This window comes from Podarcis filfolensis (genome assembly GCF_964270895.1).
Source record: "Podarcis filfolensis genome assembly, chromosome: 9".
In the NCBI taxonomy this organism is placed as follows: domain Eukaryota; kingdom Metazoa; phylum Chordata; class Lepidosauria; order Squamata; family Lacertidae; genus Podarcis; species Podarcis filfolensis.
In genome coordinates this window covers 9801849-9821567 of record NC_139610.1, presented here as the reverse complement: position 1 = coordinate 9821567, position 19719 = coordinate 9801849, and the positions used below count along the sequence as shown (strand labels likewise).

Below are 19719 nucleotides of genomic sequence, written 5' to 3'. Positions count from 1 at the left end.
TGTTTTAATTCCACCATATTAAAATCAGAACATCCTAGTCAAAGTCAGGCTCTTCAGATATACCTTCGGTCTCAGTTGCATAATTATACAACTTTTCCTCATTGTGACATGTATGCCAATCAGTGGCGAGTTAAAGCAGGAACAATCATAATCCCTTTCTTCCTGCTTGTTTCCTCCTTGATTTTCTTAGCTTTTTTAGTATTTTCACCTCTTTCTATGTAGTTTCAGAACAAATAGAGCAGAATTTGTTTTGATGAAGATAAATTGATGTCGGCCTTTAAAGCAGTTTCCCCATCATAGTCCCTTTCTCCCCAGCTGTCTGAAAACAAATGGGTGCGTTTCTGTTGTGTGTATAGCATACTAAAGTCAGAAAGGAATTGCTTTCATTTGTTTTTCAAAGCTGTATTAGTCTGTTGTATTATTATTTTTCAAAAAGTATTTATATACTTATTTGACAGTAACCCCATAACACCTTTTAGGGATTACTTCTGAGTAGATTGGCCTATGGTTGGTAATTTTAATCTAAGGAAATGGTCACAGTTAAATCTGAAGCAAGGTAGTCTTTATTCTCCTTTACTTAACCCTCTGGGCTCCACCTCCCATAGACCCTAGCTCTGCCCACCACTGACATATAGTTCCAATAGATTATCCTTGAGGAAGTATGGTCCCTGGCAGAATGAAGCTTGATTAAGAAGTAGCTTCCCAAATGCACCTTTGCACTAAAGATGGATCAAAAGATGGATCTTGTGAAACGACAAACACTTCATTAAAGCATCTTGATAGTTCGCACTTTGGTTCTGCTGGTGTGACATGTTCTGGTGGCATATTCTGCTCAAGAAATTAGATGATGCTGTGCTGAGTATCCTACATGAGACATCATTAATATTTGTTGATGAAGCTTGGTCCTATAGGTGACACAGAAATTATTCAGGCACAAGACAGATGGATTATTGTAGTATAAAGTCTTTCTCAAGATCAGGGAGAACATCAAGAAAATGCTCAGGAGGAATGGAAGTTCCCCCAGAATGTCTGCTTTATATACATTATTTACACAATGGGCCCCATGTGATTGGCTAATTCCGGGATTCACCTGTAGGCCAATCAGGTTGCGGATTCACTTCCACCTGGAACTGGATTGGGTGGCTCCTGTGGACCAATCAGACTGCTGCATTCTGAATCCTATTGTTCTAAGACCAATCAGACTGCTGCCTTTTGGATCCTATTCAACTCAGTACATAACAGGTACCCTTTGTGGACCAGAACTACAGCGACATTTTGCAAATCATGGATCCTTGCATCTGCAGTGGAAATGTGGCAACTGTGACTTGGGACCAGTGAGTGCTAGTCAACACTAGTCCTACTCAGAGCAGAGCCGCTGAAGTTAATGGACACAACTAACTTGGGGAGCATAAAAAGAACATATTGCATCAAGTGGGCAGGGTTCTATTGTGCTTGAGCCATTTTCACAGGCCTCTGGTTGGCCACTGTGAGAGTAGGACTAGGTGGACCATTGGCCTGATCCAGTAGGCTCCATGTTGTCCTTTATTTGTTTTATCTTCTGAAAAAATTGCCATCTAGAAAAGAAGCTCCAACCCTGAGATTGGGTGTACATCTGTTGCCTTCCCACCCCTGTTCCACTCCTTCATTACTGCATGTTGCCCCAAAGCTCAAGAGAGTAGTGTACTGTGAAGATGCTAGTTCCCCAAAAAGTGCATATCAATGCAACTTTTGCCTCATATTGAGGGAAGTATTCCTTAATTTATTTGACTTGGTTCTAAAGCTTGTGTCCTGCCTTCAAAGAAGAAAGAAAGGAAGAGCTGTTTTAGATTTGTTTCATGGTTCTCTTTTTTAGGCTATCTTGACAATCTAGATTCGAAAAATTATGTTTTTAAAAAAAGAAAGGAAGGAAGGAAAGAAGAGAAAGAGACACACAAAGTTCTAACACAGTGCATGATACCTGTAAGCAGGTATCATTGACTGTTTTGGGAATGCTGGAAAAAATAAACTGGGATTTCCTCATTCTTGGGCCATATTTTAGGTAGTTACCAAGAGTCCACCGGTATATTGCTTAGCTTTTCAGACGTACCCAAACCTAGTCTGGGTTAGTTAGCATTCACATGTGAATGTTGACAGTCACCAAATTCCAGATGTTCATTGTAGTAACACACACCAAGCAGAAGTCCCATTATCTGAAGTGTTCCCTACCCCGTTTCCACTCTGAATTGCAGCCTGGCCACCCCTATGGCTGGTGTTTGGGTTGTCTACCCACAAAGCGATAAAGTGATATGATCAAGAATGGGTGGCGGAAGGTTGGACCAGGGGAATGCCATCTAGTAAATTATTAGATCTTTCCAGAGGTCTATATTTATCCTCTGCTGTACTGACAACAAGATTAAACTGACTGCTCAACAGACATGTAGTCCTTTATTATATGATGGCTATTTAATTTTATTATCCATTCCCAGCTTCTGCCGTTTTGTGTCATACAGAAGCCCTGCTGATTCTTTTACTGAATCAGGCCATTATCTTGTGTTCAGTGCCTTAAGTGGCTTTAAATAATGTTTCCCTTGATAATCCCATTTCCAAACTCATAAGATGTAAAAGAATCTGGTGGGTTGTTGTTTTTTTAATAATGCTGATACTCACAGCATGTCTCCAGGAAGGTTCAACTCTCTACAGCCCGCCAATATGCATCCACAAACGAGACGCATTATCAGATGTTTGTACGTTAACGCTGAAGTACTCTCAGTCATGTTAAATTTTGACAGAAAAATTGCCATCAGTGTAAACCTGTGTTGTAAAGGGATAAGAGTTTTGGAATAAATTTCAAAAGCACATTGACATTAATCTTAGGTGGGAACTGGCATTCTGCAACAGCTAAAGCAGACTTGCACAATTTGCGGCCCACCTCAGTGGACACAGCCCACTAGCCAGGTAGTGCTGCCTTCCAGGTGGGGGCCACGATAAACACCTTGTGGGCTGGGTTCAGTTTGGTGGGTCGGCAGTATGTGCAAGCCTAGGCTAAAATGTTACATTCAGGTCTAGATAAATCTAACCCATTTTGGTCAAATCTGTGAGGGAGCGGACTGAACTTCCACAAGCTGTTAAAAACAGATGTATTTACTCGAGCTTTCCTTGGCCTCAAATACCAGTCAAACGATTCCCTGTTCCTGTAATTGTGGTATGCTGCTTTTATGGGCTTTTTAAAATTGTACATTGAATTCTTTGTGTTGAATTGTTTTATTGAATAGCATGCTATTGTATAATAAGTCTCACAGTACAGTATATAGTACAGTACAGTAAACTGACTTATTTATTTATATCTACTTTGAGGACCTTATTTTGGATCAAATGTATAAGCGTGTATATAATTCTCCTAGATTGGTCAGAGCAGTTCACACACACACACACACACACACACACGCATTCCGTGAAACATTTGACTTCTCTTTCCGTTCCAAAAATGGAAGCACCATTCCAAAACACCTAATGAGTTTGTGGCTAAAGTGATACTTGGATAAAGGACATTCAGGCTCACACTAATTTTCCTGTTCAAATGACTGTCCAAGAGGGGCATCTACACTTGGATAACTTCTTTTTAAAAACAAAACATAACATAACTGTGTTAAATGTTTGGAATAGTGATGCATGCATTACTCGGTTGTGCCATGCGCACGTTTTCTGGGAGTGTAGGGAAAAGATTGTGCATTTTAAAATGGAAAATACCATGGAAAGTTGTGGCAGAGAGAGGAAGGCAATTTAAGCAGCCTTGCACTGCAGTTGGGGAATCCTTCTCGGGGAGCAGGGAGAGGAGGAGACAGTGCCAGAGGTATTGGATTGTCCTTGTAGCATTTGCAAAGGCCATTCAATTTAAGGGAAGACCTTTTAAAGAAAACTTTAAAAAGGTGGCCTTGAAAGTTTGCTTTAGGCAAAACTTGGTTGCAAATTAGAGATGTGTGTGGACCCTCCTGACTCGACCTGCAACCTCCATATTTATTTGGATACTTTCCATTATGCAGAAGAGAGTACTGTGGCATTGCAGCCGAGGACGAGGTTGCGGGGAAGGGAAGGGAAGGAATATCCTCAAAACAACACAAAATTAAAAGGCTGGTGTTTGAAAGGAAGGATTGTTGTGGTGCATGTACCACGTCTACTGGATTTGCTGTGCAGAAGTACATAAGTGTGAGTGATGTAGAGGTACTTGTTTATTATAGAGCACATTTCAATGCAGTAATCATAAATATTGCTAAGGTTGTGCTCTGTTGAAATATGACCTACATACTCTTGATTGTTTGTGTTACGTGATTTGTCTGACACCCATTACATCCCGGGTAATGGCAGCCATTTGTTGCTCTGCACAGCAGGCGCTTTTGACAAAGGAAAATAGGCAGCAATAAAAAAGCTATAGTCTGAATTACATTCTGCACAGTGCCGCACTGCCGAGAGTTTGTGCAAGTGTGTTAACAATGCTCTGAACTGCCTCTTGTCAGCCTTCAGCCTGTAATGGCCATCTGTCCTCACATAAATCTGTCAAAACCTGCTAAGTTCAAGAGAGAGCACGGAATATACCTTGCACTGTCAACGCCAAAATGTACACATTTTGCAGAGAGAAAATCAGCCAGCGTGAAATAATCCAAAAGGGTGCAGAATGTTTTAGCACTATTGATTTAGGATCATGGCATGAGATGGAACTCAGATTACTGTGATTAGAGTAAAGGCAAAGCAGACGTGATACTCGCTGTGAATAAATATGGCGCTAATTTTCTCAAAGTTTATATACAGGGGAAGTGGGTAGAGTTTGGTCCTAGGTAGGAAAGAAGTACCAATGCAAAACTTTTCTCCTCCTTACTTAAATAAATATTGCACATTCCCCCTCTTCGCTGGTGACAGAGGTGTTCTTAAAGGTAAAGGTACCCCTGCCCATACGGGCCAGTCGTGTCCGACTCTAGGGTTGTGCGCCCATCTCACTTAAGAGGCTGGGGGCCAGTGCTGTCCAGAGACACTTCCAGGTCACGTGGCCAGTGTGACAAAGCTGCATCTGGTGAGCCAGCGCAGCACACGGAAACGCTGTTTACCTTCCCGCCAGTAAGCGGTCCCTATTTATCTACTTGCACTTAAGAGTGCTTTCGAACTGCTACGTTGGCAGGCGCTGGGACCGAGCAACGGGAGCGCACCCCGCCGCGGGGATTCGAACCACCGACCTTTCGATCGGCAAGTCCTAGGCACTGAGGTTTTACCCACAGCGCCACCCGCGAGGTGTTCTTAGGGTTCTTAGGGGTTGGTAAAACCAGCCCCCCGCCAAGGGTGCAGGTCCAGGGGTGTGTGTGTGTAAAATTCACTCCAGAAATTAATCCGTGTAAAGTCATTAGACAACAGCTGGGAGCTCGGCAATAAAAGAAATGGCAAGGCAGTATTAAGGTAGATGGCTTGAAACTGTGGAGTATATGACGTTTTTGTGTGTGGTGCCACAGCAAGAGCATACACAGGAGAAACTTCCCATCCTTGTCACACCTCAACACAAAGGCATGCAGGGTTGTTGGGTTTTTTTGCCCTTCTCACTTTGCAACACTTTGGGACACTTCGAGTTCTTGGGTTGCATAAAATGTAGTAATTTCTAATGTGCCTGTTGTGGTGAAGTGTGGTGTTTTTCCCCCCTTTGAGGGAGCACTGATATACCTCCTTGCCAAGAATCCAGGGGAGCCTTCCTAGTGACAAACTTGGGTTTGCTCCTGACAGTACACTCATTGGGAAGCCATAGCAAATACTGGCTCACTATGCGGGTGGCGCTGTGGTTTAACCACAGAGCCTAGGACTTGCTGATCAGAAGGTCAGCGGTTCAAATACCTGCGATGGGGTGAGCTCCTGTTGCTCGGTCCCTGCTCCTGCCAACCTAGCAGTTCGAAAGCACGTCAAAGTGCAAGTAGATAAATAGGTATCGCTCCGGTGGGAAGGTAAACGGCGTTTCCGTGCGCTGCTCTGGTTCGCCAGAAGTGGCTTAGTGATGCTGGCCACATGACCCGGAAGCTGTACACCTGCTCCCTCGGCCAATAAAGCGAGATGAGCGCCGCAACCCCAGAGTCAGCCACGACTGGACCTAATGGTCAGGGGTCCCTTTACCTTTACCTTTATATGTTTGCAGGTTCAATTTTGTAGCCATTTGTTGGAGGCAGGTCTAATTTTGAATGCTCCCCTATGTGGAAAGCTTCCTGCAAATAGAAAACCGGCACAGCCAGCAAAACCTTGTTCTAGCTTTCTGTCAGAAAGGGACAAGCTCTCAAAAGAGTTATTCCCCACATGCACATTCTGTTTCCTCAGAACCATATGATTTCATGCCCATCTTATTTTCTTGATGTGGGTGGGTGGGGATTAATTTGTTTAGCTTTCATTTTGCTTATGTGTGCATTTATAACTTCACTTCAACTTAAAAGGCATCTAATATACGTGAGTTGTTAAGTTCCTGTGCTTAGTTCCTAGTCCTTAATTTTTAAGGCTCCCCAACTGACTCTCTCTCTTTCTCCTTAAACATAGTGCTCCTCATCTCACCTTATTCCTTTTTGCACATTTTACTAATGATATGGAAGTATTATTATTTTAGGAGAAATTCAGTGGTGATTGATTTTATTATTTTGTTTAAAAACAGATACTTGCAAGCCCTTCTGTACAGCAGCCTCGCCAACTTTACCAGACAATACCCTTCAATAGTCCATTGGCTAGAACAGGTAGTCATGATCATTTGAGGTGCATAAATGAGGCAGCCTTTTTTTCATAAAGCCTATGACTCTAATAAAGTTATTGGTCATGTTGACCTTCATCAACAAATAGCTTTTCCCCAAACACCGCATTACCTATGTAAAAAAAAAAAAAGAGCCAAATAACCAAAAATATGTAATCGTATTGCGGGAGCTATAGGTTTCACATCTTTTGCCCAGTTTGGCTCAAACTGACCAGCAAAAACATCTATAATATATTAAAATGTTTTGGGGAGCATCAGCAAAAAATTAGAAAAAGCAGAACCAATTATTTCACTGAAGGGTAAAAGAGTTCCTTTGGACTGAAGAGTGCTCTGTCTTCTGCAGATTATACACATTTCTCACTGTCTCTCTTTTGGCCTGGCACTGATCAGTGGTTGATCATACCTCTGTTGAGGTAACATTCCTGATGCAATACAATATTGTTCCCTCCATTTGTCAGTGCAGTTCCTTTCACAGACCTTAAAATTGCATCTTGAGGGATTAAACTAGACCCCCTTGTTCCTGATGTAGGCTATAAGTCCCCACATCTTCCGTGGCAGTGGGGACTCCATTTTGTGGTTTGCCTCAGGTGCCAAAATGTCTTGGGCAGGCCACACTACCCGCAGCAGAGACAACATGGCTGTGCAGTTTGCTGGATTATTGTTAGGGACCCATAGAGGCCTTGGGCTGTTATGTGGTGGCTTGGTGTATTGAGACACACCTTGGATGCCTCCAAGTCAGTGAGATGCTTATGTGTTGCTCTTGAAACTGAACATTTCTAACAGCTGTTCTCTGTGTTACTGGCCATTGGAATGCTGTAGGTTATGGCTGAGGTTTGTGTGGAATGGGTTTTTGTCTTATTTTTCCAAAGTAACACCTCTGTTCCTCTTTGAATTTGCCTACCTGAACTAGAGATCTTCAGTTTCCACATTGTAAAAGTAAAGCACCAGAGTTAAATACAATTCTGCACAGCTTTATTTAAGCCAATCCTGTGCTGTTGGTAGGAATAACAAGACTTAAATTACCCCTGGACACTATTTGATTGTTCAGTGAACATTTGCATCGATGCAAATTTCTGAACCTCCTTAAAAAAGAAAGAAAAACAGCTTGTTTCATTACCCAACTTAGCTTCTCAGTTAACTTGCCTCTCAGCTAGGAAGATGTAGTTCCCAACATTTTGTTTTTTAAAAATCATTCGATTAACATAATCTTTTATAGAACCTGAAAGAAACTCAAAAAGAGTTGCAGACATCCGCTACACAAAACTATCAGCAGTGGGATGAAAGCTTTGCCTTCTTTCATTCTAGGTGGTTCAGCGTGGCTGTGTGTGATCTTTCATCTCTGCAAAGAGATCTGGCATAGTAAATTCACATCATAGTGTGCAGGGAGAGCGGGGGAACCTGGTAGTTATTGATCTGACATTTGTCTCCTCTTTATTTACTTAATCCTCTATTTGCTCGACACAAAGTAAATTTCAGCCTCTCCTTTGTAATATTCATTGGCATTTGGGTATTTAGTTGCCGTTTCAGTTTCACTATTGTTCTGTTTTTGAAGAACCTTGTTGTTTGGTTTCCAATATTTTATTATTTGTATATTAGCAAGGATTTCTTGAATTATTGAGCTCTGCAGACCTGAATCTTTGCTACAAATTGTATGGCCAGTTTTAGGTCTTGCATCTCTTTGTGTTGTCTATTACTGAAGTACTCCATGTTTCTGTCATCTAGATTGTTTTAGCTTTAGAAATAGTTGGATTGGGTGGAGAAGACTGACAGTGTTTTAAATTTACAGTCTAAATCTACAATTTACAATATCAACTTTGTATAATGAATATCACTGAAATTAGTTCAAACTCTCTATCTATTGAGAGGACACCCAAATAGTCCAGAAACCTGATAAGAAAATAAATTAATAAAATCAAAATCCACCCCCACTTCCAATAGTGTTTGATGCATCCTGGTTTTGATGTTTGAAGGAATAAACATTCCTTAGACATTATTTTAGCTGTGTGGTTACCAATCACATCTGCTGTTGTTTTCTTAAATAATTGCTATGCGTGTGGGCCCCAATTCTCAGTGCATCTGTGTCATATGGTGAAGAGAGGATTGCCCCTTCACCCCCAGCCACGATCTTGATGAAAACTGATTTCCCCCATGTGGTAATAATAATAATAATTTATTAAGCAAATAAGAAAAAAAAGCTTCCATTGATACCCATGGTAGATTTTTGGAGGTTTTTTTGCAATGCCTTTTGCAGTATTGGGATGATTTTCATTGTGATTGAGGCTAGGAAGGGAAGAGATAAGAGATCCCTTCCCCATGTGCAGTTAAAGAAGCTTCTGGTTTGGCCTGTGCTGATATACATTCGGAAGCCCTTTTTAAAGCACTTCTTTTAGCAACTTTGGAGCCATAGGAATGCATGCCCCTCCCACATCACTGTGGTAGTATTGAAGACCAAGGCCATGTGGGAGGAGCCCATGATTTGGTTCTTCTCATGCCAGTGTTTCTCCAGTTACTTTGGGGGACAATGCTGGTGTGGAAAGGAACCACAACATTCGCTTCTGCCTTGTGATCTAGGACTTCGTGACATTACCAAGTGGTGCAAACAGGATCCATGCTGCAGCTATTCCACACCACTAAAGGTAATAACAGAAGGGACTTTTAGTATCATCAGCATCACTTTTTATGTTGCAAGGGGTAAATAAAAGCATTGTTTTGTTTTTAGTTGTGTGTGTGTGTGTGTGTCTTTGCTTGCTTGCTTCATTCATTCATTTTAATGAACATGATTTCTTTATGTATATAGCACCCTCAATGTTCATAACACATTACAGAGTAGCAACAAGATGATAAATCTTTTCCTCTGAGATTCTATCTAAATTTCAACTTGGGGAAGTTGATGGCGGGAGGTGAGCAAGATGGAAGCCAGGGTGAACTAGAGAAGACTGTGTGTTCGGTGTAGCTGCATGCACATAAAATAGGCAAATAAGGGGTTGTGGCAAAGGTTTCGTGGAAAAGATGGGTTTTGAGGATATGCTTCAGGGAAGCAACAGGAGGGGGCCTCATGAAGGTGTTTTGGGGAAAGTTAGGGTAGAACCCACATGCTAACCAACTTTGGTTGGTTTTTGCTTTGCTTTCCTCTTAGGCCTAACTCCGCCTACAACCCCTCCTCACAAAGCCAACCAAGACAACCCTTTTCGGACTTCACCAAAGCCAAAGTCGTCATGCAAGACTGTTATGCCACCTTCCAAAAAACCGCGCTGCAGTGAGTCTTCCAGCTCTCAAGGACATAACTTAGTTCGGAAGGGTCCGGAACAGTCAGAGCTGTATGCGCAACTTAGTAAAACAACTGTGCTGTCTGTCGGTCATGAGGAGAGGAAGACAAAGCGGCCTGGTTTGCGGCTGTTTGGTGACCATGACTACTGTCAGTCTGTTAATTCGAAAACAGAAATACGCATCAACCTATCCCAGGAGCTTGAGGAGTCCAGACAAGTCCAATTGAAAGGCTGCTTGCCTGAGCGGTGGTGCCATATTTGTTCTTCTTTCGAACAATGTGACCAGTACAAGAGAGAGACTTCACAGGCGAACAGGCAGGATTTGCAGTGCAACAGCCGGAAGCAGCTCCAAGACCAGGAAATCCGGGCCGAACTCAATAAGCATTTTGGTCACCCTAGCCAAGCTGTTTTTGAAGAAGAGACCACTAAAACCAGTGCACTGAGGGACAACGGCAATTATAGTGACGAACAATTTTCCAAGCTACCTATGTTTATAAATTCAGGACTCACAATGGAAGGTCTTTTCGATGACAGCGAAGATGAAAGTGACAAACTGTGCTGGTCGTGGGATGGGACGCAAGCCTACTCCTTGTTTGACCTGTCGGCTTCTTGCTCATCTCTTAACTCTCCATGCAGAGATTCAGTGTCTCCACCCAAATCCTTCCTTTCTCAAAGATTCCAAAGGATACGTTCTCGATCGAGGTCCTTTCCTCAGCACCGGTCTTGTTCCCGTTCTCCATATTCCCGATCGAGATCAAGGTCGCCGTGCAGTAGATCCTCCTCAAGGTACTGTATTGGAAGAAAGTTTCTGAGCGGTAACAAGCGGTGTGATGGGAGTTGACTGCCCGCTTGCAGGAAGTTGCTGTGCTAACCTTTTATCAGCAACCTCTCCGATGCTAAGCTAGTTACAGTTCATACGAAACGAGGTTGACAGTCGCTAACTCAGTCATCTATTCTTATCTCAGTACAGAATTTGCAGAGAGAAAATAAATCACTTGGGCAGACAAAAGGAAATACTTTCCCACACAATTATGGAATTCATTCCCGTAACATGTGCTGATGGTCAACTAACTTAGAGGTTGTTGGATTATTAGATCAGTTGAAATTTGCGGAAGATAAGTCTCTTAAAGGATAGGAGCTCTGATAAGCTAAGTGAAGTCCCCATGATCTCTCAATACGCAGAGCCTGACTTGTACGTCAAAATGGAGCCACATAACTTGCCATTGCTGGAGTCAGAATCTTAGACAAGTTGGACCCTTGAGGCAGCAAGGCAATGCATATTTTGTTGTTAGGTGGCTAAGAAATGCACATATTATGACAAAACCTTATCAGCAGATAGAAAGAAGCTATAGATGTGAGCCGTAGGAAGCTGGGGATAACTCATCCTTTACAATCAGTGACAAATGTTCTTTTTTATTTCTTCTAACAGATCTTCCTACTATCATGAGTCCAGTCACTGTAGACCCCTGGCATATAGAAGTTCTCCCTTGTATTCAAGATCCCGATCCAGATCGCCATATAGCCATAGACCCAGGTAGTGTAGCATCCCATATTTATACGTCTCGCATTTTTAACATATATTTCTTTTTGCATGTGTCAAAAGAACAACACACCCAATCTTTATTATTCATTCTACCTCTGGGAAATTCAGGCACTTGATTTTAATGATTAAGTTATGTCTCCTAGATATGACAGCTATGAGGAATATCAGCATGAAAGGCTGAAGAGGGAAGAATACCGCAAAGAATATGAAAAACGGGAAACTGAAAGGGCCAAACAAAGAGAGAGACAGAGGCAGAAAGCAATTGTAAGCACTATGCAGATAACTTTCATTTTGGAAGAGATTTGTTTTATACTCCTTTTCTCTGTCTTTTTTCTCCTTAAATGGAACAAACAAAACACACACACTAATCTCTTCACATGCATTTCTCAGTAATTCTGATCTCCTGTGCTCCAGTTGTGCTTTCATTTCAATGCTCACTTTGCCTTTAAAATGTAATATTTTAAAGCTACTGTAAATCATCACTTTCTACATTCAGTAGCCACTAGAAGACATATTAGAAAAGGGCTTTGTCATGGATAGTAAGCAGCAAAGTAGCTTAAATTTTTGTAGCATATGGGATGTTTAGAAATATATAAATCTGCCATAGAAGCAGCAACTTCTGTAATGCAGACAAAAATGTGCTTTGTCCTAAGATGTTCGTCTTGGGGCATATGTGTGCTACAAAGTTAAGGTAGTTGTTCACTTATTTCAATGCCGTTGCACCCCCTGAAGAATCTGGGTGACTCTTAACTTCGTTAGAGACCCTTTTTCTCCCTCACAGAACTAAAGTTTCCCAAGAAAAGAAATAACTTTTTCAACCAGTATCAGTCTTTGTGTAAATTTGCCCCTGGCAGTGAGTCATTGGATAAATGCAGAGGTTTCGTGGTGACACGAAAGCTATACATTAGGTTTAAAACAGGACTTGTTAGGGGTGTGTGTGTTGGGATTTGTTATTGCTGCAAATAGTTGGCTGGCTGCGTGAGGCCAGAGAAATATCACTGTAAAGAGTTGCAACATGCCCTTATATGACCTCTTGTCCCATGCGCTCCCCCACCGAGATGTTGACATTCCTGCATTGACCTTGTATGCCTCTTTCAAGCAATAGTACAATAGCTCTGATTTTCCTAATGGCTCGAGCAAAGCCTGGGTCCATTTATATCTGGTTAGAAGTTTTGAGAAGACTAAATTTGAGCTACATTGTTGGGCTATGCCATTTCTTTGGAGCAAGGCTAGCAAATGGGGTCCCTTCGAGATGTTGGATTGCATCCCTGACCCTGATGGCTCTTGTGGTTGATGGGAGTCGGAACCCAAGAGCAGCTGAAGGATTGGCGTCCCCTGCTTTAGATGAACAAACATTTGAAGGTGTGCTACATGAATGTGTTGAAAGAGCCTTCCTACAGGCTGCAGGAAGAAGACAAGGGGCATTTGCTAGTGATTGTTCTCCACCAACACCACTTGCCCAACCTGTATAATGTCATGGTTTTGACACCACACTGACAAAGCAGATAATACGAGGCAGTGGTAGCAACTTAACAGCATATTTTACGTTTGGGACTTGAGACACATTTTTGAAAATTACTCAGAACCCAAAGCAAGATGAACTCCGTTGAACAAACCCCCATATTTCCACATGTAGCGGATTGGGCTACATGATCCTTAGGGTCCCTTCCAGCTCTGCATTTCTATGATTCTAAGAAATAATACAAGTCACCTAAGCACTGGCAGATAGACTATAGTGGCAACATGCAGATTGTGAAAGCTTTCACATATGCGCCTTCAAAAATGTGTTTGAAAAATATTTCAGCTGTCATTTGCAGAGTAAGGCCTAAAGTATTCAGACAGAGAGCATATGCCGTTGTTGTTGTTGTTTTCATTTTCTTTTGGCGATTTACCATTACGCTATAAAAGAATGAATTTCTTTTTGGTAAGCTCCACCATCAAGACCCTAGCTTTGCACCATTTCCAAATCCAGACAGTGTGCTGGGGCAATGGCACTGCTCACCTGACCTCCTGACAGCTGAGGGAGAGGTGGAGATGTGAAGTGGTGAGCCCAGCACAGTGCAAACACACCAGCAGGAGCAATGGACTGGCTGCACCAATGCCTTTGCACTGCGCTGACCTTCCTGCCACTTCTCCCTCTCCCTCTGGATAAGCATCAGTGACTCAGCTCTTGGGAGGTCAGGTGAGCAGGAAGGGCTGTAGCTCAAGGGCAGAGAATCTGCTTTGTGTAGAGAAGGTCCCAGGTTCGGTCCCTAGAATCTCCAGGTAGAGATTTGCCTGAAGCCCTGGACAGCTACTGTCAATCTCTGTAGGCAGTGCTTTCTGACAGCATTCTGTGTTCCTCTGCCTCACACTACTGACTTCAGCTGAAGGTTGACCGAAGCAGCATTAGGCATCCAAAAATGTTTTGGGAAATAACAAGATTGCTATGCTTATTCACTAACGAATGAAACAGAAAGCGTGTTCTCCTTCATGGAGAGCACGTGTTGCGGTGGGGTCTGCTGAGCCACCCCTCTGTTACCAGGCAGGGTCTCTAAAGATGGCCTGGGGCAGTGATTGGTTCACTGGGTTGCTGGGGTAAAAGTTATGTTGCAATTTTGGTGGGAGGGGTAAAATGTTAAAATACTCTGCACGCAGCCTGGAGCTTTCTCTTTGCTGCGTGCAACGGATCACCCGCCCACCCGCCCTTGAGTAAGGGGTTGTTGCATTGACCTTGCTATGCCTGTCATGGGGTCGTCTGCCATTGGGGCAGGGGCCTGGTAGGAATTTTGTCCATCTGGCTGATTGGCTGGGCCATTTGGTTTTTGCCTACTGCGTAGCAAATCGTCACAACTTGTAAGGTTGCGGTTAGGCATTGGTTATAAATTGGTGGAGGAGGGGTTAGGATAGGCTGGGCCTGCCCCTCCATGGTTGCTGCGGAAAGGGAATTCCGTTAAAGGAATCCTGGGGCTTGCCATCTTTTCGTCCAATCCCTGGAATGGGACTAGGGCCGGCAAGCCTTCGGGGAGCATGCGGATGAGAATTGAGGGTCTGTGACTCAGCTCCATTTCTCCCCGACTTGCTTTCCCCCGCACTGTCTTTCGGTGGTGCCCGGAAGTCAGTTCTGTCCCCAGGCAGGGGGGACAGATAGTCTTAACCAATGCCTAAACAACCACTCACGGTTTTGTATTTAAATAAAGTTGTGGCCAAAATTATGCCAAAAACCTTAAACAAAAATCAAGTGTGCGTTGTGAGTTATTTGGGGGGTGGCTTGGGGACCTCGACACGCAAATGGGTAGATTTTTAAGCATAAAGACAAACCCCAACATTTTGCCTACATCCCTCTCTTCCTGGTTACTTCGCATCCTCATATCCCTGCATGCAAGCATGGAAATACTATTGGTCCCTCCTGCACAATTCCGCCCCCCACCCCACAGTAACTCAGAGCAGGGCTTTAAGTGTGGCAGCCCCTGTTCTGTGGAACAGCATTACTGTCAAGATATGACAGGCTCCTACGACCTACACCAGGCATAGGCAAACTCGGCCCTTCAGATGTTTTGGGACTACAACTCCCATCATCCCTAGCTAACAGGACCAGTGGTCAGGGATGATGGAATTGTAGTCCCAAAACATCTGGAGCTACACTTTCTGGAAACAATTGAAGACATTTTTGTTCACACACCTTCCCAGCTTAGATAAATAGGTCTTTGTCACAAGTGTCTAGTTTGTGTGGTTTTTGTTTTGTTGTAAATGTATCTGCATTTTTAATTATTTGTGTGTGTGTGTCTATTGTACATTCCTTGACATGATTTTGTATAAGGCAATTACAGTGGAACCTTGGGTTGCGGATGTAATCTGTGTCGGAGGCACGTCCGCAACCCACAGCGTTTGCATCCTGAAGCAGTTTGGCGCTTCTGCGCATGCGCAAGCGGCGAAACCCAGAAGTAATCCGTTCCGGTATTTCCAGGTTTCCCACGGTCCGTAACCCAAAAACACATAACTTGAAGTGTCTGTAACATGAGGTATGACTGTAATAGATTCATGATGAAGATGATGGTTACCAGAGCAGGGTGATGTGGACCAATGCAGAGTGAGGCCATACTGCTCCTACTGTTAGTGTTACCAGCTCTTCAGATTATGCACTCTTAAGAGCCCAGATAAAAGAGGGGCATGCATGCATCGTCTAACTTTTTTTCATTTGCTAAAAGCAGCCATCTGTGGATGTTGGGATAGGGGATCTGGATAATCTCTTGGAAACATGCATGGCCATCAAACATTGGCAGATGCATCAAAGCAAGATAACCTTAAAACTTTTTTTGAAGTTGGAAACAGAGCTTCAGACATTTCTATAAATCCCTCTTTGCTGAAAAATAAGATCGTCCCTTGCATTTGCAATTTTTAAAAAATAATTTCTAGAACAAGTACAAAAGAGAGCAGGATATTGAAGCGACACAGTGCAGCAACTTTGGTGAAGCTAAGATGCAGTGGTATCTCGGGTTGCGAACTTGATTCGTTCCGGAGGTCCGTTCTTAACCCGAAACCTTTCTTAACCTGAGGCGCGCTTTCACTAATGGGGCCTACTGCTGCCGCCGGTGCACAATTTCTATTCTCATCCTGGGGCAAAGTTCTCAACCCGAGGTACTACTTCCGGGTTAGCGGAGTTTGTAATCCGAAGTGTTTGTAACCTGAGGTACCACTGTACTTTGCATCTGAACAGTGCCTGGACAGGAAACATCCTGGAAACTCTATGTACATTATCTTGATTTCTTGGGTATGGGAGGCAGGAATGTTCATGGCCACTATATGTTATGATGGCCACTGACTTAGGTGGCCTTAAAAGGGATTCAGACATATTCATGAGCGGTAGGGCTATCAAAGGCTATTAGGTAAAAGTAAAGGGACCCCTGACCATTAGGTCCAATCACAGACGACTCTGGGGTTGCGGTGCTCATCTTGCTTTATTGGCTGAGGGAGCCGGCATACAGCTTCCGGGTCATGTGTCCAGCATGACTAAGCCGTTTCTGGCAAAACCAGAGCAGTGCACGGAAATGCTGTTTACCTTCCCGCCGGAGCGGTACCTATTTATCTACTTGCACTTTGACATGCTTTCAAACTGCTAGGTTGGCAGGAGCAGGGACCGAACAACGGGAGCTCACCCCATGGTGGGGATTCAAACAGCCGACCTTCCGATCGGCAAGCCCTAGGCTCTGTGGTTTAGGCTATTAGCTAGGAGTTAAATGGAACCTCCATCATCAGTTGGCGTATATTACTAGTATATTGTAATATTAGTAATATGTCGTATATTACTAAGAACAAGCAGTGGGGCTTCTATTCACCCTTGCAAATTTATGGCCCCATATCAGTGAAATGGCAAAGAAAGCCACTGTAACCCTCTTGGAATTATGGAAAAGCCATGTAAGCCTGTACCAGAGTTGAAACACAAACTTTGCCTCCCAATCTATGGGCACAATGGCATGCCGTTGAAGGGAATAGTTAGTGGAATCTTTTGCCGCTCTCGCATACTGGAGGACATATGGTACATTTCAGTTTCAAATTTGAATTTCTGTGCCTTGGTCGTTTTTACTTATTCCCTTAATTGTACTTCACCAAGCTTTTTTTTATTTTTTTAATGGTTCAGTTTTAGCAGGGTTATCTCTCGCAGCCTAAATAAAGAGAAGAAGGGGAAATAGAAGCCAAAAATAATCACACTCGTGACAAATCTCGTGGAGCATATGCAGTATTTATTCCCATCACATAGTTCTATTACGTTTTCAATGTTGGTGCATGAAACATTATGGGTCTCCCCCCCCCGCCCCCCCGCTTCCAATCCAGATATATTATCTGAAATGAAGTGTATTAGAAAGTCTGCTGTTACGTTATGCTCCATCTGGTCAGTCATTTTGGTTCAATAGCTAGTGTCAACCAAATTGTTTCTTATCAAGTGGTTCAGCGCAGTTAAGTTTTGTTTTGTTAAGACATTTGTGTGTGATGGGGGGGGGAGGAATATTGCAGAACATGTGCAAATCTTTACTGTTCCCAGATTTATGAGCTGAATCCTCCTATTCCAAGGCAGAGCCATTAGGAGCAAACATAACCTAAAATAAAGTCAAGGAGTATGAAATGGAAACAGAGACCATGCTTACATGTTCCTGACACGTTATACCATATGTTGGCAATTCTTCTGAGACTTACCCCTCAATATGATGTCGCCATTGTTGCCTCTCTCCATGAATTCTACACATGGACTGAGTGCACTCATCCCAGCCCTGTTGCGCTCCGTGAACTGGGAAGTGGAGACTCCTTGTGCTATCTAGAACCTTAGGTAAAGGGACCCCTGACCATTAGGTCCAGTGGTGGCCGACTCTGGGGTTGCGGCGCTCATCTCGCTTTATTGGCCGAGGGAGCCGGCGTACAGCTTCCGGGTCATGTGGCCAGCATGACTAAGCCGCTTCTGGTGAACCAGAGCAGCACACAGAAATGCCGTTTACCTTCCCGCTGGAGTGGTACCTATTTATCTACTTGCACTTTGATGTGCTTTTGAACTGCTAGGTGGACAGGAGCTGGGACTGAGCAACGGGAGCTCACCCCGTTGCAGGGATTTGAACCGCCGACCTTCTGATCGGCAAGTCCTAGGCTCTTTGGTTTAACCCACAGCACCACCCACGTCCGCCACAGCGCCAGGCTTTCTCAAACTTGGGTCTCCAGATGTTGTTGGACTACAGCTCCATCAATCTTGGCCAATGGTCCTGGTAGCTAGGGATGTTCAGAGTTCTAAATTAGCTAAGGGACCAGAAGCATAGAGTTGTGAACACATGCACATAGGTTTCCTGATACCACCCCCACCCCACGGTATCAGGGTTTGTTTTACTTCACACTGCGTCAGGAAGATTTTGGGCATCACATGGCACGGCGGAGTCTCAAACAAAGATGTGTACTCCCAAGCCCACAATCCCATCATGTTTGCAGTCTCAATGACATCTATGCTGGCTTCATCACGTCTACAGAATGGAAGGTGGCAAGATCCCCAAAGACATTCTCTGTGGGGAGCTGGCTTCAGGAACCAGGCCTGTCGGCAGACCAACTCTGCCTTGCAAAATTGTCTGCAAGTGTGACATGAAGCTGGCAACAGGGGCGAACGAAGGCGTCGGGACACCTGGGGCGGGGTGTCGCTATGTAGGGCGCACGTGCTATGTACGATGCATGCGCCGTACGTAGTGACATCACACATGCGCTGTACACAGTGGTTTGCCAGCGGCACTGGGATCCTCTGCTCATGGCTCAAGCCGCGAATGAAGGATTCTCCATATGCGGCAGCGGCAGCGCGATGGCTGCTCATTCCACCGCGAGCCACTGCAGGGTGCCTTCTTGTCACCCCTGCAGACACAGCACCTGGGGCGCAACCCTTCCCCACCCCCGTTGCGACGCCACTGGCTGGCAATATCAACTACATTGTGTGGGAATCCCTTGCAGAAAAACACAGTGTCTGGAGCCAATCAGGTTGTGAATCCACAACAGTGACCAGAGGAGGAATGACCATTAGAAGGAATTCAGAGAGAACACACACCATTGTGCATCTGCAGCAGCACCGCCAGACACCTTCATCTGCTCCACCTGCAGTAAAACATGGCTGTCCTGTATCAGTCTCTACAGCTGCAGCAGGCGCTGTAAAACTGTAAAACTCACCCCTGAAGGCACTCTCTTCCATTGTCTCATGAGACAGAAGGATACGAACAAAACATGTTCGTGGAGAGTTAGTCAGACCAAACTTGCTCAACCTACAGTTCATTCCATTTTTAGGAGTGTACAAATCTGCTACATTTTCTACAGCCCATTTCTTTTCTAGACAAAGGGATTTAGCACTTTAAAATTTATATATTATTTAAATTAATTTTGATATAAGAAGAATGTATACACAGCCTTTCAGTGTCTTGCAGCACAGATAAAAGTCGCTTTTAAAAAATGCAAAATCGCTAAAAATCAAAGACCTGGTCCCTACAAAAAAGAATAAAGACAACGGAGAATTTACTGCTATTGCCAAATAACAAGTCAGCCAAATCACCCCAAAATAGATAAAAGGCAGACCTGCTCTTTCAAATTAGGTGGTCTTAAACTAGAATATTAGAGTTATACATCACCTCATGTTTATATGTGTATTTTATATATGTATTTTCGAATAAGCTATTTCATGTGCTCCTCTC

At 43.6% G+C, this 19719-nt stretch overlaps 1 protein-coding gene and 1 long non-coding RNA gene across 13 annotated transcripts in view; one reads left to right on the top strand and one right to left on the bottom strand.

Annotated features, from left to right (window-relative positions):
* LOC310770352 overlaps positions 1–19719 on the bottom strand; it is a 516476-nt gene that overhangs the window by 274615 nt on the left and 222142 nt on the right. The window lies entirely within an intron of this gene.
* Positions 1–19719, top strand: part of PPARGC1A (PPARG coactivator 1 alpha) — a 629161-nt gene that overhangs the window by 597875 nt on the left and 11567 nt on the right. For all 12 annotated transcript variants that reach the window (XR_014551951.1, XR_014551952.1, XR_014551953.1 and 9 more), the window contains 3 exons: positions 9870–10785; positions 11429–11533; positions 11686–11806. Coding sequence is in view for 7 of the 12 variants with exons in the window: in XM_083630267.1 (XP_083486393.1) it covers positions 9870–10785; positions 11429–11533; positions 11686–11806 (1142 nt within the window). In the remaining 5 variants the exon portion in view is untranslated. The remainder of the gene's footprint in view (positions 1–9869; positions 10786–11428; positions 11534–11685; positions 11807–19719) is intronic.